At 40.6% G+C, this 23,136-nt stretch overlaps 1 protein-coding gene across 2 annotated transcripts in view; it reads left to right on the top strand.

Annotated features, from left to right (window-relative positions):
• The window catches only part of cpne2 (copine II), a 98,992-nt gene extending 78,425 nt beyond the window's left edge, over positions 1-20,567 (top strand). The window contains exons 15-16 of one of the 2 annotated variants that reach the window (XM_059335105.1): positions 16,369-16,605; positions 20,266-20,567. In XM_059335105.1, coding sequence (XP_059191088.1) covers positions 16,369-16,605; positions 20,266-20,373 — 345 coding nt within the window. In that variant the 3' untranslated portion in view covers positions 20,374-20,567. Of the gene's footprint in view, positions 1-16,368; positions 16,616-17,219; positions 17,287-20,265 lie in introns of those variants that run through there. The other variant, XM_059335106.1, reaches the window with a different exon arrangement.
• The last annotated feature ends 2,569 nt before the right edge of the window (positions 20,568-23,136 follow it).

Raw genomic sequence — 23,136 nt, 5'->3', positions numbered from 1 at the left:
CCCATTTAGAAGAAAATAGAAGATAAAGAATCGTATGATTTGGGGCGGGACTACCTTTGATTGACAGGTCACTGACAAGGCGAGCCGTCACCAGGAGAGAAGCAGAGCAATGCGTATCCATGGAAACGATATATCAATAAAGTTATATATAACGTTATATAGATAGAAAAGAGGACGTTTACCGATTTGGTCTCATAACTTTGACCCTTTCACTGTATTTTCACTTAATGACAGTTTATTTGAACGTTTTGTTCATTAAATGTCTTGTTCAGTGTTTGGTTGGACTAACAGACACTCCAAGGAGTCGCTGCTCAGTTTTCTGAGATCAGTAACATTAATTTTGTTTTTGTTTTTTTGCTAGCCAAAACTAACATCCCAGTTAATGCTCCAGTTAATGCTAACATGAATTAGCAGCAGCTTCTCTCAGTCAGGTTGAGGTGTAGAGAGGCTGTAGTCAGTGATCAGATTCCTCGCACTCCGCCACAGTCCAGATATGGTCTGCTCCACGTATCGGAAACAAGATGGCGACGAGTATAACGCTGAACTCGAGGCTTCCAATGGGCCACAAACCAACAGGTGACGTCACGGTGACTACGTCCATTATTTATATACAGTCTGTGGTTGAACTTGTATAATGCAGGCGAGAATCAGAAGACACAAGGGAACATACAGTATGCAAATCAACTGCAATTATGCAGGCTGTATTCCAGTTTCCACTACAGTCAGTAAACACTACATTGCCTTAACACAGCCAGCCACTTAATCAGAACCTGTCAGAGCAACCTGTTCTGTCGACACACCTGCCCATAACGCTCCATATGGCCAGGTTCCAAAAATAGATTGCAAAAAAACCAAACATATGCAGCATCTGTGATAAGACCCAAAGGTTTCTTAAGGGAATCTAAAAGGAGCAGAATTCCTTATTCTTCAGTAATGAAATGCACAGAGATCCTCCGAGGAGCACAATGATCTACTTATTGGATTTTTAGATGTGTATGTGGTCGAGTGGGATTCATCCTCTTATCAAATCCATTTGGCTCCATATTTCATTTGGTGACGTTGGTATTAATCTTCCACTTTTCATGCAGCATGGTTTCTTTGGTTTGACCTGCTGCGTTTTGATAGGTGTATTCTTTTTATATAATTATTTGGGATAATAAAAAAAGTTGAAGTTAAAGTTGCGATGGATTAAATTGGGCAGACGTAACAGTTCAGTCAGCCATGGTAGTTTGGGTTATGTCCCTTGGTACCTTTAGGTTGCAGTTGTCTTTAAAGGGGTCAACTTGTTCCAGAACCAAGGTTTTTTCTGGTACCTGTCCTGACTGCCTCTTTCATTCCCTGAATTGGAGCAGGCACTATTACTGTCATACCTTTCAGCTCTAGCTTCATTTTTGAATTCCACTGTCAGGTTTGCTGGAATGCATAGTTGGAGTTTTATTTGGCTTTACTGTTTGTAGCCACTCTAACAGCTAGCAGTGGTCGTATCAAGCCTGTCTGAACTATCAGAGATGATCTATCTTGATCAGACCTGGGCATTTGGCGGCCCGCGGGCCACATCCGGCCCGTTGGCTGTCCTTGTCCGGCCCGCGTGAGGTTACCAAGAAATTAGAAATCAATATAACCGCAGTGCTTTTATTTTGAAAAAAATAGCAAACATTATCATTAGCACTAGAGCTAACAATGACTTTTACTATAGTTAAGACAACAAATATAGCCACTAATATATATGACAGAATAAAATAAACTCTAACAAACCTTGTGTCCTGTCAGTCAGCCACTATAGAAGCCTTTTGATACTTTATATCAACTTTATATGAATTACGACACACTCGTTATTATTTACCGTTCGTTTTTTCATTTAACCGTTCTACCGGTTATTTCCTGTCACTACCTTTCAAAATTAAAGCACCCGTTTTACACTGGACGACACCTTTTCAAAAAAAAAACATCACAACATTGTAAAACACCTTGAAAATGTACAAACATGAAAAAACAAGCTATAATACAAAAACATAAATAGGAACCTTGCTAAAGGTCATTTACAGTTGTGTTTAAAATAAATGGAATAGTGATATAGTGATTGGAGTATTTACTACTTTTTACTGCTATACTTGATTTACTCCACATTAACAGTCTCATCATAACATGTGTTCCTATCAGTAGCAGCTCAAAACCAGATAATTTACTGTATTTTATAAAGCGATTACATTAATATTGAGCAGAATTTAGTTCAGAGTTTTGGTCCGGCCCCTGCAACCTTCGTGGTATTGGTCATGTGGCCCCTTGGGAAAATTAATTGCCCACCCCTGATCTTGAAGGATAACCTTCTTTCTCTAACTCAACTCTTTTTTTAATGAAATTTTAAAAAGTTTTTTCCTCGAGTGCCATTATCAGGTCATAATTTTAATTTCCAAAAAGAAAAAGCTTTGCTCGACAGCCCCTTGCAACACTACTTTGTGTCCAGTGTTACTTAGCGCACTGTGAGTTTAGTATACCAAGGTTAGCATTTATCCAAAGAGCATGCATATCTCTGTGTGGGGTAAGAACTGAGCTCAGCTTAACTCTTCACAAGTTCAAACTTCCTCTCAAAGGTAAACAAAACACCTTCTTCAGTTATTTTTGGTTGTTTGTGCTTATAAACTCTAATAAAGTTATATGTCTTGGGAATTTAGGATGCCTCTTTTATGAGGCCCCTTGCACGGGGCGTCAAATTGTAAAAATTGGGAGGGACAGCATTTATGAACACGACTTTTTTTATTTTTTTATTTTTTTTATTTATGTATTTTTTTTATTATTTTTATTTATTTATTTATCTATTTATTTTTTTCTGTATGTTTTTGGTGTCTGTCTCGGCTGTTTGTAAGTGTTTGTATTATATGTTGAAAAATTAAATAAATACTTTAATTATAAAAAAAAACAAATTGTAAAAAAAAAAAAAAAGTCGTTATCATAAATGCTGTCCCTCCCATAAGGATATCAAATATGTGAGGATGGATCTGAGCAACACATCATAAATAATTATGAAATATAATAAATGATATGACTTGATTTACTCTAAGTCACCTCGGAAATGATGCACCACTTTGTAAAAAACAGAGAAAAATATAGCCAATTCACTTAAATCACTCTCATAAAGTTACTAATTTATCAATTTGGAACACTGATTAATAATTAACCAAATAACTATAATCCAATTACCATATTTATATTAAGCAATGGTTGATCACAATATATGGTTTTATATGGTGTAGTGGTTTGTTAGCATGAATCACTACGTTTTTTGCTGTATTTTTAATAAGATTAAAAGTGTATTCACATTCTTTATAGAGTAGCTGCTACATGATGTTATTGACACTTACCAGTTTGTCTGACTAAAGGGGAAAAAGTGTATGATTGCTTCAGTTTCTTTTCACAGTCGTACTTCATGCTCTTGCTGCTTTTCTCCTTTCTGAACAGTGATTTGACAGCTAACAGATTGTACGATGCTCCACTACCCCGTGTCATTTCTTCTCTTCAAAAAGATTCTCTATTCTTTTCAGAACTGTCAAACACCTAACTTCCTTTGTTCTCAGCTGTACCTTTAGCCCGCCTAGTGCCATTCTCAAATCAGTATTTAGAGATTCCATTTTATAAGCAATTAACCTGGAGGATTCTGTACAGGGATATTTACCTTTGTTTGTTTCATCTCTGCTCTCTGTGGCAGTTTGCTGTCCAGACTCCTGTGTTTCTGTGTTGGATGAGCCACTGTATATTCATACCTTTAACTCTGAAGCACCGGGGCACCATTCTCTCTTCTTCTTTGCCTTTGTAAACATCTTGTGCAGGGGTGGGCAATTAATTTCCCCAAGGGGCCACATGACCAATACCACGAAGGTTGCAGGGGCCGGACCAAAACTCTGAATTAAATTCTGCTCAATATTAATGTAATCGCTTTATAAAATACAGTAAATTATCTGGTTTTGAGCTGCTACTGATAGGAATACATGTTATGATGAGACTGTTAATGTGGAGTAAATCAAGTATAGCAGTAAAAAGTAGTAAATACTCCAATCACTATATCACTAGTCCATTTATTTTAAACACAACTGTAAATGACCTTTAGCAAGGTTCCTATTTATGTTTTTGTATTATAGCTTGTTTTTTCATGTTCATGCTTTTATTTTGAAAAGGTGTCATCCAGTGTAAAACGGGTGCTTTAATTTTGAAAGGTAGTGACAGGAAATAACCAGTAGAACGGTTAAATGAAAAAACGAACGGTAAATAATAACGAGTGCGTAGTAATTCATATAAAGTTGATATAAAGTATCAAAAGGCTTCTATAGTGGCTGACTGACAGGACACAAGGTTTGTTAGAGTTTATTTTATTCTGTCATACATATTAGTGGCTATATTTGTTGTCTTAACTATAGTAAAAGTGCTTGTTAGCTCTAGTGCTAATGATAATGTTTGCTATTTTTTTCAAAATAAAAGCACTGCGGTTATATTGATTTCTAATTTCTTGGTAACCTCACGCGGGCCGGACAAGGACAGCCAACGGGCCGGATGTGGCCCGCGGGCCGCCCAATGCCCAGGTCTGGTCTTGTGTCTCTGTAATTCTCCACTTTGTTGAGAAATGCATTGAGGAAACCTTTCAAATTAAATGATCTGACTCCAACACAAATTCACAAAACCTCACCTATTTCTCTGCACAGATCGTTTGATGGGGAATGATGAGCAGGATTCGTCCGACTTCTCAATTTAACTTCATTTTATTACAATAAGTCAAGAAATGTGCAGTTACACAGTCTCTGGGTTCAAACTACACATCCCTGATTACACAAAGGCTGATCAGTTCATGAAGTCTGGACCAGGTATAATTTTCCTAAAACCCACTTTTCTAGCCTAACAATGTTTACTAAGAATGTAGGTAGATCTCTCCAGAAGGTGCACTGCAAAAAAAGAAAAGTTGGGTGAACTCAAAATTTCAAGGCAACAAACTTCGATAAAATTTTAAGTTGGACAATTAAACTAAATATTTTAAGTTTTGTTTTTGAGTTTGCTCAACTCTGAATTTCTCTGGCACGATTGTAATGCTGCTATGAATATCAGCTAATGTTGTGACCACAATTTTGAGTTAGCATTGATACGCTAATGGCTACTCTTGTAGCTGTAACAAGCAGCGCCGCTAGCATCAGTTAGCCGCTAGCATCGGTTAGCCGCTAGCTTCCGCTAATGACCAAATTTCACAACAAAGAAATAAGAGTTATCAGAAATATTGTCCCTTGTTGTGAACCCCAACTTAAAGATATAAGTAACAACAACTCACCAACTTGTTATTGAGCAGACAACTGGCTTCCTTTGTTGTGCTAACTTACATTATTGCCCTAAATGTCAATAATTTATATTTCCAAGTTTTACCAAATTAAATCACTGTTTTAGGCCAAAAAATACAAGTTGGCTTTTTTGCAGTGTGCCGCCTCTCGATCCACTTATTTGTCAGTTTATTGCATACGTGGACACGTCATGTCACCAAGCAGAGAAGACAGTTATCTTTCTGCTCAGCACATCATGTCTGTGACCTGACCTGTTAACAAAACTTTCACACAAACTCCTGCCTTGATATGACTTGCAGAGATATTATTGGAGACACAGATTCTGCAACAAAACAATAAAACATAAAATATATCTTTTTGTGATTATAGAATCTTACTCTAAGTAGGACAGAGGAAGTTTAAGCAGATGCAGTAAATTTACTTAGTTTAATCATAGTTTAAAAACAATATTAACACATGAGCATTGTAGCAAAGCAGCTTGCATGATCAATCCACCAATGCACAGAGACGGCACACACACACACACACACACAGACAGTGACACACACAGTACACATAGTGAAGTATGTCAACAGACAGCGACCCACAGAGACAGACAACAGAGACAGAATGACAGATTATTCGAACAACTTTCTCACCCAGACAAAGTTTTAATTTTGTGTGCTTGCTTGCAAAAGCACACTAACTACTATTCACCGGGACTATTTTTATTCTTCCGTTTCTTCCGCTGTATAAAGCTGTCAGAGTTACAGTTTGGGCGTAGGACGCACAGATGCGCCACCAACACGCACCAACTGCCTCATTGAGTCCCATATTAAAAACACAGGATGATTTCAGAAAAAAGGAAATCTGAACGTTTTTTTAGATCGCTCTAACAAAGCTATTTTTTTCATCTTTGATTAAAAAAAAATATGTAGACGTTCAGGAAGAACTCAGGACGCTCAAAGTGAAGTCGGATCAATGATAGGTATTATGGTTTTGCCAAAAATGCTTTCTGTTCGAGGCCAGAAATTTCAGTTTTTCCACCTCTGGCCACTCTTCTGGAACATTCCGTTGATTGCTCTGCTCTGATTGGTCGACCCCACCTGGCCACCTGGTTGCTTAGCTACCAAAGCCTCCCCCAGCCCCCGTCTCCCCCCCTCCTAACTAATGAACCGTTTGTCCTAGAAACTTGTATAAAGTGTCAGATTACTCGGCCTGAAATCCCTGTTTAGGTGGTGATTTATTACCCCGCCCCTTTTGATTAGCCACGCCCCCTTTCATAACTTTTGAACCGTTTGTCCTAGATACTTGTATGAGGTGTCTGTGAACTCAGGACAGAGTCCCCGTTTAACTGCTGATTTAAGCACCGAGAATCGGTGGGCCAGAGGCAAGCACACAATCAAAATTTCTTTAGAAATTTTCTAGTTATTATTAGCCTTCTATAGAACAAATGCCACCAAGAAAACACAAGCATACTACTAAGTCATAGTATTTACTCACCAGTAGTAGAGCAGCAGTCAGCAGTGAGGGCCTGTCAGGTCAGTTTGTACTCATAATTTATCAACTCTGAAGGCTGACTGGACAAACAAGTGTGTGCATCTGTTAGCTCTAAGTCCTGTCATGGTGACCAGAGTGCCAGGGAGGAGGTGACAGACTGGAGTGACAACTTCTGTCCTCTCTTCTTTCACCTCACACCTCTTTTCCTCTTTTCAGTGGAGACACTGACCAGGCATTTGACACATTTTCGGGCTTAATAGCATGACAGCACCCGCCGTCTCATTTGATCACGTTTACCTCAAAAGTTACTGGATGGATTGCCATGTAAACGTTAGCATGTTAATATGCTTAACCCTCTATGGTACGGTGTTGCCCTCAGGAAACATACCCATTTTTGGCCAATAGCAATGCTTTAATTTGTCACATGACCTCCAGGAGGCCATGTTGAAACCCTATTTTGCAAAGGAAACAGCTTTGCGCCACAAAAAAAAAACAAAAAAAAACCCTCAAATGTAATTTCCTGGCCCTTTTCCATCTGGAAAAAAATCTACTCCTACTTCTAGGGGCACAAACCTTAATTTTTTGATAGTTTCATACACAGGCAACATTCAGACAAGAAACCAGTTTAAAAAAAGTTCCTTTTATAATGTTTTTAAATTTAAAATGTTATGTATTGTACCCGTTGAAGCTACTGAAGCTTTTACACATGTTAAATAAATGTTAAAATTAATTTTAAAAACGTTTTCACTTGTGCACCGTTATGGTACAATGTTGAAAAATTTCCACAAAAAAACTAACATTTCTTCAGATTGTGTTTATTTAGTCTATTTTAAGACAAAAAAACTATTTTTCCTAACTGGCATCATAAAGTGTCTAATACGGTGATATACAATTTTTCATTTTACGTCCTATTTCTGATGTGTTTGACAGTGTTTTACTGTTATTTCTACAAACATTTTTTACAGTGTAGTAGCAACAGTGCCTGTGCAGCTTAAAGACTATTAAACCACAACTTAATGTGTAATCATTGCTGCTGCTCTATCACAGCCTCCAAATCTGTCACTTGGGGACCCAAATAGGAGGCAGCAGGAGTTCGCACTGTCAAAGGTCCCTCGCTTCAACTCAAGTTAGGCCCACTGGTGCAGTTACGTGTTTGTAATTCAGAGCTAGCAATGCAAGAAGCAGTCATTCAGTAACACAAAAAGGAACAATCCTTTAATAAGAAGGCTGTGCAGCTGGAGGAGGCCTGTCTCCATCCACGGTTCAGTCTGTTTCTATTTATTCTCATGTTTGGGACTGCGTGACAACACTGCAGCCTAAACGAGATGAGTTAGGCCACAAGCATGTAACTCACATCTGTAGGGCAGCAAGACATACAGTTGAAACCAGAAGTTTACATACACTATATAAAAAGGAACATGGTCTCACAGGAATCCGTGAAATAGCCACGGATTTCGCTTAACTCAAAATCCGTGGAATAGCCACCGAATCACTCAAATTTCTGTGAAACTGACACGGATTTCGCTACAATGCAAGTTAATGACAGTCATATCCCGTGGCTATTGGTTTGTTCCAAGTCACGTGACTTTCAAGGTCCCAGCGGTCAGAACAAAAAACATGGCGGACAGTTCTCTCATTTTTAGTGAAAAATCAATATTTTGACTTAGTTTCTGCATAAAAATGGATTTTGATCACATTTCTAGCGAGAAATATATGTTTTATTTTCTAAATATTCACTCAGTGAATGTACATAATCACTTTGTATGTTGGAATAGCCACGGGATATGACTGTCATTAACTTGCATTGTAGCGAAAATCCGTGTCAGTTTCACGGAAATTTGAGTGATTCCGTGGCTATTCCACGGATTTTGAGTTAAGCAAATCCGTGGCTATTCCACGGATTCCTGTGAGACCAGGTTCACTGAACATACATATAACATTACCTATAAAGCTCAACATGATGTTCCCACCAGGGTCATTCATAACAATGATTTACAGGTGTGTGACTCTCACAACTTTATAAAATGGTACATGTCCCCACCCTTGTATGTATCCAATGGCACATCTCCTGCCTAAATCTGAAGAGAGTGCAGTAGCTGGGTATCATTATGCTCCCACGGTGCTTTTTGTCCCTAATTGTATCCTGTCACCCTGTGGAGAACAAATACATGAGCAACACACACAAAGGATTGTAGTCGTCTGTGTGCTGTGTGCCAGAATCCTTTTGTTTCTGTAAGGAAATGATTGCAGACCCCTTTCTTGTTTTATATTACAGTGAGTTCAAACAGGGGTGGAACATGGGAAAGAGTGACAGACAATGAGATGTGGCAGCCGCAGAAGAAGAGCGTGTGGACCACATACTGGGGTTGTGGTTAGACTGGTGTCGGTGTGTGTGTGTGTGTGTGTGTGCATGTGTGTGTGTGTGTGTGTGTGTGTGTGTGTGTGTGTGGTGTAGATTTGACTTTATTTATCCCACAGCGGGGAAATTTCTTTGTTACAGCCGCAGAAAATCACACAATATTAAGATAAGATAAAAAAAACAATCTAGAAAAGACATTTAACAATATACAAAATATACAAAAATAATAATAATAATATACTATATACAACTTAGTGCAAATTAAGTGGATAATGTGCAGAGTGCAGATTATGTGCAAAAATGTTCAGATTGTGCAGGTGTTGAACAGTCTTATGGCAGCTGGAATGAATGACCTGCGGAAGCGTTCCTTCTTACACCGTGGGTGTAACAGTCTGCTACTGAAGGAGCTGCTCAGAGACCCCACAGTGTCATGCAGGGGGTGAGAGGGGTTGTTCATGATGGATGCCAGCTTGGCTAACATCCTCCTCTCACCCACCTCCTCTATGGAGTCCAGCGGACAGTTCAGGACAGAGCTCGCTCTTCTGATCAGTTTGTTCAGTCTGTTCCTGTCCCTGTCCGTGCAGCCCCCTCTCCAGCAGACCACCGCGTAAAAAATAACGGAAGCCACCACAGAGTCGTAAAAGGTCTTGAGAAGGACCCTGCCGACACCGAAGGACCTCAGTCTCCTCAGCAGGTAGAGACGACTCTGGCCCTTCTTGTACAGGGCGTGGGTGTTGTCAGTCCAGTCCAGTTTGTTATTTAGGTGAACACCCAGGAATTTGTAGTTTTCCACTACCTCAATGTCCAAACCCTGGATGTTCAACGGAGTAAAGAGTGTCTTTTTCTTCCGGAAGTCGATCACCATCTCCTTCGTCTTGCTGGTGTTCAGCTGGAGCTGGTTGGTCTCACACCAGCTGACGAAGTCCTTGATGACCGTCCTGTACTCCAGATCGTTCCCCTCCGAGACACAACCAACAATGGCTGTGTCATCGGAAAACTTCTGGATGTGGCAGTTTGTGGAATTGTGTGTAAAGTCAGAGGTATAGAAGGTGAAAAGGAAGGGAGAGAGCACCGTACCCTGAGGGGCACCTGTGCTGCACAGCACCACATCAGACACACAGTGCTGTAGCCTCACATACTGCGGTCTGTTGGTGAGGTAGTCTGTTGTCCATGCAGCAAGTTGTTGGTCCACTCCCGCTCCCTCCATCTTCATCCTCAGCAGTGATGGTTGGATGGTGTTGAAAGCACTGGAGAAGTCAAAGAAGATGACCCTCACAGTGCTCCCTGTGTTCTCCAGATGCGACAGTGATCTGTGCATCAGGTAGATCACTGCATCGTCCACCCCTATACCGGGCCGGTAAGCAAACTGCAGGGGGTCCATCAGTGTGCTCACCAGGGGTCTCAAATGTCTCAGAATAATCCTTTCCAAGGTCTTCATGAGGTGGGAAGTCAGGGCAACGGGTCTGAAGTGGTTAGGCTCCCTGGGGTGCGCAGTCTTTGGTACCGGGACCACACAGGAAGTCTTCCACAGGACCGGGACTTTCTCCAGACTCAGGCTCAGGTTGAACAAATGCATGACCACCCCACAGAGCTGGTCTGCACAGTCCTTCAGCAGTCTGGGGCTGATGCCGTCCGGGCCAGAGGCCTTCTTTGCCTTGATCTTCTTAAGTTCCCACCTCACCTGATCAGCTGTTAGGGAGACATGGGTGGAGGAGGGTACGGGGGTGGAAGGTGACAAGAGTCTCAGGGGGGCTGAGATGGGGGTGGTGAACTGGTGAGAGGAGGAGGGAGTGGGCTGGTGCAGGTCAGGTGTTGAAGAGGGCAGGCTGAGTCTGCTGGTAGGGGGAGGGGGAGGAGGAGAAGCTGGTCTGAGGAGGTGTGAAGAGGAAGCAGGGTGGGTGAGGGGTGGAGGGGGGGCAGAATCAAATCTGTTGAAAAACAGATTCAGTTCATCTGCCCAGCCCTTGTCACCGCTGGCTTGGTGTCTCCCCGCACCTCTCCCATGGCCCGAGATGTTCTGTAGTCCTCTCCAGACGTCCCTGGTGTTGTTCTGCTCCAGCCGCTCCTCTAGCTTCCTCCTGTAGCAGGTCTTCCCCCTCCTGATCTTCAGCCGGAGTTCCCTCTGGACTCTGCGCAGCTCCTCTTTATCCCCCGATCTAAAAACCCTCTTCTTCTCGTTCAGCAGGGCCTTTATCTCGGAGGTCACCCAGGGTTTATTGTTGGGAAAACACCGTACCAGCTTGGAGGGCACAGTGTTCTCCACACAAAAGTTGATATAGTCCGTAATGCAGTGGGTCATACTGTCAATGTCATCACCGTGGGGGCTGCAGAGTGCTTCCCAGTCCGTTGTTTCAAAACAGTCCCTGAGCCTCGCACTGGTCTCCTCAGACCACTCCTTCACAGACTTCTTCTCAGGTGGCTGTCTGGCCACCATGGGGGTGTAGTCTGAGATGAGGTGGACAAGGTTGTGATCTGAGCGACCCAGCGGGGGGAGGGGGGATGAGGTGTATGCTTTCTTGATGTTTGCATACATTAGGTCCAACGTTTTATTGTCCCTGGTGTGGCATTTCACATACTGAGTAAAGGTGGGGAGAGCAGAGGACAAGGAGGCATGGTTGAAGTCCCCAGAGATGAGGATGAGGGCTTGGGGGTGCCGGGTCTGTAGCTGAGAGACGACAGTGTGGATCAGATCTGTAGCTGCGGTAGCATCGGCCGCGGGGGGGATGTAAACAGTTATCGCGAGAACACTGCTTAGTTCTCGCGGGAGGAAGTAAGGCCGAATGCTAACAGCTAGCAGCTCAATGTCTTTGGTGCAGCGTTGCTCCTTTACGCTGATATGTCCCGGGTGACACCATCTCTCATTAACAAACATAGCAAGCCCCCCTCCTTTCTTCTTACCACACTCTGAGGCTTTCCTGTCCGCCCGCACGAGCTGAAAGCCGTCCAGGGTGACGTGAGAGTCAGGTGAAAGTTCATTCAGCCACGTCTCCGTGAAACACATGAGGCTGCACTCACGGTAGTCGCTCTGCAGCCGGGTTAGCGCCGTTAGCTCTTCCATCTTATTGGGAAGAGATCTTACGTTTCCCATGATGACAGACGGTAGGCATGGTTTATACCGTCTTTTTCGCTGTCGGCGCTTCACTCCAGCCCTGCAGCCTCTCCTCCTTCTCCTTATCTCCGCGGGGATCTCCGGTCGCTCTGAGCAGCGAAGGTGTGTGTGGCTCAGGGCTAACAGCTGATCCCGTTTGTAAACAATGGAGCCGTGAATGAATGGGTCTCCTGAAGCCGCGTCCAAAAGTACACAAAACAGCAAGAGCAAAACTACGAATATAGCACAATGAACATCCATAGCTGCGCACTTGCTGGCGGTCAATGTGGTCACAAAAAAAACACAAGAAAAGTACAATAAACACTATAGAAACACAAAAAAGGTCGAGAAAGCTACGGAGCTGCTGTAACTAGCTGCCACTCATGCGGCGCCATCTTGAAGAGTGTAAGTGGGTGGGTAGGTTGTAGGCTGCACAAATCGGCTGCTGCTCTGCCTCAGTGTTCCTGTTCCTCAGATAATGAGAGAACCTGCGACTGCAGACAGTGTTACTGTGTACGAACACACTCGTGTTACTGACACACTCACGCACACACACATAAACACGGGCTGCAGGCCAGTGTCATTTGTGCGTGTCCCAGTGTGTGAGCGACCCTGTCTGTCTGTGTGATAATGATTCTCTAATGAGCGCTGCTGTTAGCACATTAAAGAGACAGGCTTCAGAGCCCTCCCTGTGTGTGTGTGTGTGTGTGTGTGTGTGTGTGTGTGTGTGTGTGTGTGTGTGAGTGTGTATGTGTGACATAAAAGTGTGATTTTGTTGAGAGTAAAGTCAGTATGTGTCCTCACTGTGTCTGTTCTTATCATCAGGATAACCATTCGCATTCTAGTACACTGATGCATGCTCTTTGTGTGTGTGTGTGTGTGTGTGTGTGTGTGTGTGTGTGTGTGTGTGTGTGGTGGTGGTGGTGGTGGTGGTGGTGGTGGTGGGGGGGGGGGCATGACTGTTCAACAATGTCTGCCTTTCTAAGAGCTTGCTAAGACATCGGAGCTTTATACGACAAATCTAACTGGATTTAGGCTCCGTTTACACGAGGACGGTCTGAACAGAAGACGCAAAAGTGGCGTCACGTCTTCACTTTTTATTCCTCGTTTAGACGAGCGTTTTCGGGAGGAAATCTGCTGCATACGGTGACGCAAAAGTGTGTGAAATGTGATTGTATGCAGCCAGGCGGCATCACTTAAAGCCATAAGAGCATCTTTGGGCATACAGAAGTTTTCACGCCACACATTTTCATCAGCTACTCCTTCCACAAAGTTCTCCTCCATCACTAGATCTCCCAGGTCTCGTTCACAGCCGTCTGGCTCCTCCCACCAATCGCTGCATCCAGAATGTGATGGAGGTAATTCCAGATCCTTCTCTGTTCACTAATACTATCTGTACATATCCTGTACATTTGGTGGAAAGACTCCTGTAAGTTTATTAGAGCTGCCAGAGCAGCTTGAAGGTCCCACCATGGAAATAATCCCACGTTTGTTTATTTCCTGTCCTGGAGCATGTATGTGACGTAAACACATACGTGACGTGAGCAGATCAGATCAGAGTTTTGTGTCTTGTCAGTGTAGACGACACGCTACGGAGGAGAGGATTACACTTTTCCACTTTGGAGGGTGGTTTCAGATTTTTGCGTTTTTAAGCCCCAAAAACGCCGTCACCGTCTAAACGAAAGGCACTTCCCATAAAATATTTTGTCGTTTTTACCCGCAAGCGTCCTCGTGTAAACAGGGCCTTAGTCTTTGTGACATCAGCTATAGGTTTCTATATAGTGATTGTAAAGCTCACTGTGATGTCACCACCTGTCACCATACTGGCAGTGCCCGACTCATCCAAACTTCTGGCTTATCCAAAACTGGGCAACGAGGAGGAGCTGATGGAAGCCTGGTTGCTGAAACAACACTCACCAGTCTGTTACTCAGAGCAGCCATGCCTTTAGTAATGCAGAAGTGTAAGCCTTAATATAATTTCACGGGGTCAGCTATATAAACCCCTCACCCCCACAAAGTCACCATGAAGGTGAAAGCAGCTATGGAGACCAAATCCATTTTTTGTAGACATATTGATTTCTGCTGTGAAGTTTGGCACTTTAACATGAGGGTCTATTAGCCTGGGTATACCCAGACTGCCTTGCACGCTCAAATTTAATTTCGAACCTCCATCCAGTCTGGAAACCAAGACAGTTTCTTAGCCCTGTTTTAGGATCCAATCACAGAGCGGGGAGGGACGGCAAGACGATGACGCGTACTACTCGGCACTTGGAAGCTTGTAGTTTTCTTACGGATCCAACATGGCTGCTGCAGACGCGAAACTCTCTTTAGCTGTAGATGGTGTTTTAAATAGTTTAGAGCGAAAGTTGAAAGGCGAAAGGTCTCTCGGCGGCTCCGCTGTCCCCCGGCTGGTAGCCAGATCACCGGCGAGATCACCAGGCTCAGGATCAGAGGCAGAAAGCAGATCAGTTGGGAAAATGCTATAATATTTTGAGCTGCTTTGAACAAAAATTGCAGCAAATTTAAACGAGCGTGGAGTGAACACAACCCCGTCATCGGAAATTTGAGTGATTCCGTGGCTATTCCACGGATTTTGAGTTAAGCGAAATCCGTGGCTATTTCACGGATTTCTGTGAGATCATGTTGTCGAGAACGGTAAAACAGAACAGGCGTGGAAACGATGCGGTGTTTCCTTTATTCTGTCTCTGTGCAGCTCCACATTAGACGCACATCATTTACCTGACAGAGGCCAGAGAATATATTCAATATGAGTTACATTTCTTAGGCTGCTTCTTTAAATACGTTTGATGAGAAAATATTTCCTTCAGTCATTCTTGTCAGATTGTAATAAGAAAATGACAAACAGCGTTCTCTCTTTTATGCATGTGTATGAATGTGAGTGTTTATAGACAGGACATGGTCTCCTGAAGGTGCTTTATTTATCATTTGTGTTGTTTTTTTTTTTGTAATAAGAATAAGAAGAGACAGTATGAGTGCCATCTGTCTGCACAGTCTGTCTCAGACTTGGCCATGAAACAGTCACCCTTTTATCCAGTTCATACAAACACAAAGTCTCATCAGCCCCTTATGTTCCCCTCATTACTTCATGTTTGTCCTTTAGCTTGTGTTTAAATTTACAGAAAAAAGAAACACATTATGCTACACACTGTAAAAAATAACCTGTTTAATTTACGGAAAAATACCGGCAGCTGTGGTTGCCAGAACCTCACTGTAAAAATTACAGTGAGTGGGTTTTCTATTCTAAATTTAAATGTAAATATCAGCAAAAAATGTCATTTAGTCTGAATAATCCTGTTATTGTTTAGGGTAATTGTGTCATTCATTCACACATCATGGTATTTCTCCATAAATTTTGCATGGAAATGTTATATTTTTACAGCAAAACTGTGTGTTTCTTCCAGTTTATGACAATAAAAGTAAAAGTTTTGTGCTATTCTCTGATTTACGGTAATTAAAAGTGTCTAATACGGTGATATACAATTTTTCATTTTACGCCCTATTTCTGATGTATTTGACAGAGTTTTACTGTTATTTCTACAAACATTTTTTACAGTGCAGGATATTACAGGTTTATGCTGAACCCTGATCTCTCTCGCTTCTGATTTACTGAAAATTATTCACTGTTTGCTCTTCCTTTCTTTTTTCATCTCTGCCCCTTTGTTCATCTGTGGATACTTTTTTTTTCCTTCCATCATTTTTTCCACGAGCAGATGGTCTGCTCCGTTATATGAATGGAGCTCAACTCGCTGTAATGCAGAAAAGCTTTCATTCTGGTTTCTATTTTCTCTGTCGTCCAGTTTTCGACTTGAATCATTTCCTGTTTCCACTTCACTGTCACTCCGAACACTCTCTTAAAATGTCTTTTATTGCTTTTTCATTCCTCCCTCGTCTCCGGCTTTGTCCTGGCACCCTTCTGTGCCCCCACAGCACTGCTTACCATTATTGACAGCATAATCATGATGATTGTAACCGATTGTCTCAGTCTTTTTCTTATTGTTTTCTGCAGATTTATCCTCAAGTGACAGAGAGTGGCATCACATAAAAATGGGATTTCTCATTTATTTCTCTGTCTTCTCCCCCTCTCCGTATCTTCCTCTTCCCCTCTGCAGCAGTACTTCAATCTCCTCATTATAACAGACGGCGTCATCAGCGATATGGACGAGACGCGTGACGCCATTGTTCAGGCGTCTAAGCTCCCCATGTCCATCATCATCATCGGCGTAGGCAACGCAGACTTCGCTGCTATGGAGTTCTTAGATGGAGACGCCAGCGTTTTAAGGTCCAACTCAGGAGAGGAGGCCGTCCGGGACATCGTGCAGTTTGTCCCTTTCAGAGATTTCCGAAATGTAAGTATAGGTCAAGGTTATTATAGTTAACGAAAACTAACGAAATAAGGAAAACTAGAATTGAAAAAAACATTTTCGTTAACTGAAATAAAAATAAAAACTAGAGTTTTTAAAAAAATGATAACTGAAACTGTATTGTGTGATTACAAAACTAACTAAAATTATAGTGAAAATGTCCTTAGTTTTTGTTTTTGTCAACTTTTTTCATTCATAATTCAGTGTTTCTATTTGAACATGCAACACATGGTGAATATGTTTACTGAGACTGGGATGTTTACACTAGAACCAGAATTCAAAACACCCAGAACTGTAAGAGTTAATAACCTTATTGGGGCTGAGGTGATAAACCAAAGGAAATGAAGGAAACATTTAGTATGAACTCTTTGAATCTGGCACCCAACACATAGCCCATTACAAAAAAACTAAAACTAACACTAAAACTAATAAAAACTAAACTAAAACTAAGCATTTTCAAAAAAAATAAAAACTAAACTAAAACTAGAAAACTCACTCTGAAAACTAACTAAAACTAACTGAATTTGAAAACAAAAATTCACAACAAAATTAAAACTAAAACTAATGAAAAATCCAAAACTATTATAACCTTGGTATAGGTCTCACATGCATACTTAGATAGATAAAAAACAAAATAAAATAGAACCTGAACCTGTACACTTGTTGTTAATTTAAGATATTTTAAGATCAAATAAGATAACATAACATTCTTTTAATTCTTATTTATATTTATATTAAATTATTTATATAATTTAAGTATTCTTTTAAATGTATTTATAGTATATATTGTTGTTTGCACTAAAGAAAGAACAGAACAAGAAACATTTTAACCCTCTATGGTACGGTGTTGCCCTCAGGCAACATATCAATTTTTGCATCTTTTTGAGTGATGTGATATTTTAAAAAAGAGGGAAGAGTATAGGGAACCAATAGCAATGCTTTAATTTGTCACATGACCTCCAGGAGGCCATATTGAAACCTTTTTTTGCAGACTTTTCCAAAGGAAACAGCTTTGCCATTTTGCGCGACAAAAAATTGCTCAAAACGTCATTTCCTGTCCCTTTTCCATCTGGAAAAAATATATTCCTACTATAATTTGGTAATTTTGGCAATTTTTTGTTAAGTTGTTTCCTTTGGAAAAGTCTGCAAAAAAAGGTTTCAATATGGCCTCCTGGAGGTCATGTGACAAATTAAAGTATTGCTATTGGTTCCCTATACTCTTCTCTCTTTTTAGTATCGCATCACTCAAAAACATGCAAAAATTGATATGTTGCCTGAGGGCAACACCATACCATAGAGGGTTAATAAATTAATTTTAGCAATTTGGTGTTCATGCAAGGTCTCATCACCGAGTTGATTGATTTTGTTTCTCTATCCTGTGGTGTTTTTCCACAAGTCCCTGAGGTGAAGTTATTATATCCTTTACTGAAGTAAATTTTGATGCCACAATTGAAAGTATAATATTTACAGTACAATGTACTCTAGACAAGCTCTTCAGCAAAGAAACTTTAAAAGCCCACTGTAATCAACCTGCTCAGCACCAAAATACAAATGGACAAAGGAAATGGTATTTTGCATATATATATATATATATATATATATATATATATATGCATAAAAAGACACTGAGCCTCCACTATATCCTTGCTCTGACCCTAGACTATAGATCTAGAAACTTAATTTCCTCATCTTTGATTGCCTACTTACAAAAAAACTAAGAGGAAATGGTCCAATGACTGAGCAAGATGGGCAATTTGGTGGCCATTTGATACAAATTAGAAGGTCAAAAACTCAAAATTTCGCTTGGGAACCATTTTTTTTGGACTCAGCACCCTTGAGATATGTAAGGTAGGCCTTAGGTAGGAGGCCTTTTTTTCTGAAATCTGTCTAGACTAATAGAAGAGAGTTTCTGTTTAATCATCCACAAACTTTAGCAACCAAACAGCTTTAAGCTAAGTTTTCCAGTCACCATTTGCCGAGATGCCACTTTAGCAAATGTTTGGACTCGCTGATGTGATTTGCAGTGTCACTTTGACTCCATCTTAGTTCTGCAGTGGAGGCTTTACCTAATGACATGATGTCATGCTGTGTGAGTGTGAATGTGTTACCAAATGGCAGCCTGTTGCTACTCAGATTGTAGCTGCTCACACACTCACAGAGTCTGCTAGATGAGGAGCTGCCTGGTTATCTCAGACGCCACAGAGACACTGTTGATGAGCAACATGCACGGAAAAGATTTCATGTGAGTGTTGGTTCAGTACGTGTGCTGCAGAAAGAAGAGCGTGTGGGCTATTTGTGTGTGCACGGGTGGACTCACATGTGCATGTTTGTTCATTTTTATATATTTTGTGTGTGTGTGTGTGTGTGTGTGTGTGTGGGCTGAAGGTGGGCGAGATGACTTCCTCTGTGGTGGGAGGCTTGCTGGCTTTGTTCCAGTTTATTGGTGGGAGGGTGAGAGACAGCAACAGATATAATAGCGAGGAAGAAGAAGAAACGAAGCTGAGACAGAGAGGAAACATGATAATGAGCTGAAATGATGAGCTGTGTTGGCAGGCTGGGTCCAACTTTCAATTAGTGTCTTCGTAAAGTTGGTGGTGATCACAGACTGTATTAAAGAAGCAAGGTTATAATAATAGTTTTGGATTTTTCATTAGTTTTAGTTTTAATTTCCTTGTCAGTTTTTTTGTTTTCAGATTCAGTTAGTTTTAGTTAGTTTTTAGAGTGAGTTTGCCAGTTTTAATTAGTTTTTATTTTCTGGAAAATGCTTAGTTTGAGTTTAGTTTTTATTAGTTTTAGTGTTAGTTTTAGTTGTTTTGTTATGAGGTATTTTTTGGGTGCCAGATTCAATAAGGTCACAATAAATGTTTCCTTTATTTCCTTTGTCTGATCCATCTCAGCCCCAATAAGTTTATTAAGTCATAAAACCAGATAGATGAAATAGATTTCATATCAACCAAAAAGGTTTACGTATGAAAAAAGTTGAAAAAGACGAAAACGAAGGACATTTTCACTATAATTTTAGTTAGTTTTCTAACCACACAATACAGTTTCAGTTAGTTATGGTTTTTTTTAAAAACTCTCATTTTTATTTCAGTTAACGAAAATGTTTTTTCAATTCTAGTTTTGAAAAATGACAGAAATAATGCTTAATTTCACCTTAAAAGTTGGTATTTTCCATATATATATATAAATATATATGCATAAAAAAGGCACTGAGCCTCCACTATATCCTTGCTCTGACCCTTGTCTATAGTTCTAGAAACTTAATTTCCTCATCTTTGATTGCCTATTTACAATAAAACTAAGGGGAAATGGTCCAACGACCAACGGCCGCCATTTTGATATGCAAATTAGAAGGTCAAAAACTCAAAATTTCGCTTGGGAACCTTTCTTTTTTTGGGATTCAGCATCCTTCAAATAAGTAAAGTAGGCCGGTTCCTGACTTGTACCCATAAATGCTCCTCACTTTCACTTTTTGGACAATTCCGTCTAGACTATTATCAGCCAGCGCTGGTGCACTTAATGCGCTTCATTCACTCAAAGCAGAACCACAACCACCAGTGTTCTAACCTCCAGCCTTCATTTCCCTCTGTGTTTTTGTTTTGTGGAAATAAATGTGCTCTCCTGGTCTTTTTCATCCCTCAGGCTCCCAAGGAGACCCTCGCCAAGTCCGTCCTGGCCGAGCTGCCTCAGCAGGTCACCCAGTACTTTAAACAGCGGAATCTACCGCCCGCCAACTCAGCGCCCAAGTGAGACGCCCGGAAAGACGAGCCCACACCATGTACAATAGCTCTACGAAACCTCTCTTCTCGTTAACAGTAGAGAATGAAAGCGTGTATATCAGCTGTGAACAAAAATGAGTTGTGGACAAAAAAAAAACCTAACCTTGTAGACATACCTGCCATTATATTTGCAAAGTTGTTGCTGGTTAAAGAATGTTTGGTCAGTTTCCAGCGTGAATCCATCAGAAGTGATACTGTTTGCTATGCAGCACTCAGAACCATGACGGTATTGTGTAAAGCAGCTATTCTCAACCTTGGGGTCGGGACCCCAATTGGGGTCACGAGATGATTTCTGGGGGTCGCCAAATCATTTTGGAAGTCAGCTCTGTCTCCACTGTGTTAAAGTGTTCATGTGTTAATGTGTTTTAGTCTTTTTGGTCATTTAATGTCTTTTTTTGGTCATTTTGTGTCTTTTTAGGTCATTTTGTGTCTTTTTTGGTCATTTTGATCCTTTTTTTGGACATTTTGTTTCTTTTTTGGGTCATTTTGTGTCTTTTTTTGGTCATTTTGTTTCTTTTTTGGGTCATTTTGTTTCTTTTTTGGGTCATTTTGTGTCTTTTTTGGTCATTTTGTTTCTTTTTTTGGACATTTTGTGTCTTTTTTACTCATTTTGTGTCTTTTTAAAATCATTTTGTGGTCCATTCGTGTCTTTTTTGGTCATTTTGTTTAATTTTTTGGGACATTTTGTGTCTTTTTTGATCATTTTGTGTCTTTTTTGGTCAATTTGTGTCTTTTCTTTGGTCATTTTGTGTCTTTTTTTGGTCATTTTGTGTCTTTTCTGGTCATTTTGTGTCTTTTTTGCTCAATTTGTGCCTTTTTTTAAAATCAATTTGTGGTCCATTCGTGTCTTTTTTGGTCATTTTGTTTCTTTTTTGGGTGATCTGAACTGTGCGTGTGAGATTGTGTTCAGTGAGCGGGGGTCACGGACAACATGCATGTTAAATTGGGGGTCGCGACTCAAAAAGGTTGAGAACTACTGGTGTAAAGGACCTAGCATGTCTCCAGTGATGGCAGGTGTCTAACAATTATATGGATATATATGAATATGCAGGAAATACACTGGCCTTTTTCTAGAGAAATAAAAAATATCTTGATTTATCAGGATGTAGGTTTTTTTGCTTTTTGCATGTGTGTGTCTTGTGATTGATACCATGTGCTACAATACGACTCCTTGATGTTAAGTCCCTTCTTAGCTGAAATACAGCGTATCAGTGGTTGAATCCCCTCCCATTGTCGTACGGATCTGTTCAGGTACACTGCAAAAAAGCCAACTTGTATTTTTTGGCCTAAAACAGTGATTTAAGTTGGTAAAACTTGGAAATATAAATTATTGACATTTAGGGCAATAATGTAAGTTAGCACAACAAAGGAAGCCAGTTGTCTGCTCAAAAACAAGTTGGTGAGTTGTTGTTACTTATATCTTTAAGTTGGGGTTCACAACAAGGGACAATAGTTCTGCTAACTCTTATTTCTTTGTTGGGAAATTCGGTCATTAGCGAAAGCTAGCAGCTAACTGATGCTAGCGGCTAACTGATGCTAGCGGCTAACCGATGCTAGCGGCTAACTGATGCTAGCGGCGCTGCTTGTTACAGCTACAAGAGTAGCCATTAGCGTATCAATGCTAACTCAAAATTGTGGTCGCAACATTAGCTGACATTTCATAGCGGTGTTACAATCGTGCCAATTCAGCACATTGCAGAAGTTAGCAGAAGTAAGGATTAAAAGTTATTACAATGTAAAATTATAAGTTAGTACAACTTACAGTTGAGTTGACAAAAATCTGAATTCAGAGTTGAGCAAACTCAAAAACAAAACTTAAAATATTTAGTTTAATTGTCCAACTTAAAATTTTATCTAAGTTTGTTGCCTTGAAATTATGAGTTCACCCAACTTTTCTTTTTTTGCAGTGTAGCGAATCAGAAGGCTTTTTGCATTTGTGCTCGCGTGTGGAGAAATCGCAGACTGAACCTGAACAGAGCACTTTTTCTACAGGTTTTAATTTTCAAGTTCTGATTACAAGTCGTCTGAAAGGCGTGTTTTAATGCTCCACTATGCTTATGTGATTCAAGAGGACAGAACCAGAGGAGGACGAGGCCGTAGTGGCAGCTGTAGCACTAACACAACATAGATGTGGGATACTGTGTGAACGCATTTGGCATTTAAATATGAGGCCATTTTGCTACATTTTGCAAAATCCTTATATGACTTATAATTTAAGTTCATCCTGCATGCTGCCAATATCTACTCACTGTTTACAAACGGATGCCGATGATCACAAACGCATGTTTGTGTTTTTCAAATTATGTATTTATCAGATTTTGTAAATATTTTAATGAGATTCTGTTGAAAAGGTGTTAGATGGCAAAGAAAGATGTGTGAGAGAAGTCTGTTACTGTCAGAGTTTAATCCGTTGGAAGCAGAAGAGGAGTCCCTGATATGCATATATATCGAATGTATATTTATATGATGCTGTTCATGTTCTGATAAGCCAATGTTTCTGACCTGTTTTTAATGTACTTTTTATGCAGTGCTGAATTGTGTACTTAAACTAGTACTATGTGTATTACTGTGCATCTTTGTACGAAATGTGTTGCTATTAATTTTTTAAAGTTGTGTCTTTGTCACTCAGGTTAATAAACTGAAGGAAATGTCACATGTCCTCAGTGTCTCTGTGACAAACACATCCAGAGAGATGTGAAATGACCACAAACTGAATTAAAAAACAGAAAATCTG

This window comes from Centropristis striata, chromosome 6 (genome assembly GCF_030273125.1).
Source record: "Centropristis striata isolate RG_2023a ecotype Rhode Island chromosome 6, C.striata_1.0, whole genome shotgun sequence".
Classification (NCBI taxonomy): domain Eukaryota; kingdom Metazoa; phylum Chordata; class Actinopteri; order Perciformes; family Serranidae; genus Centropristis; species Centropristis striata.
The sequence above is the reverse complement of the archived record's forward strand: the minus strand, read 5'-3'. Positions and strand labels throughout refer to the sequence as shown.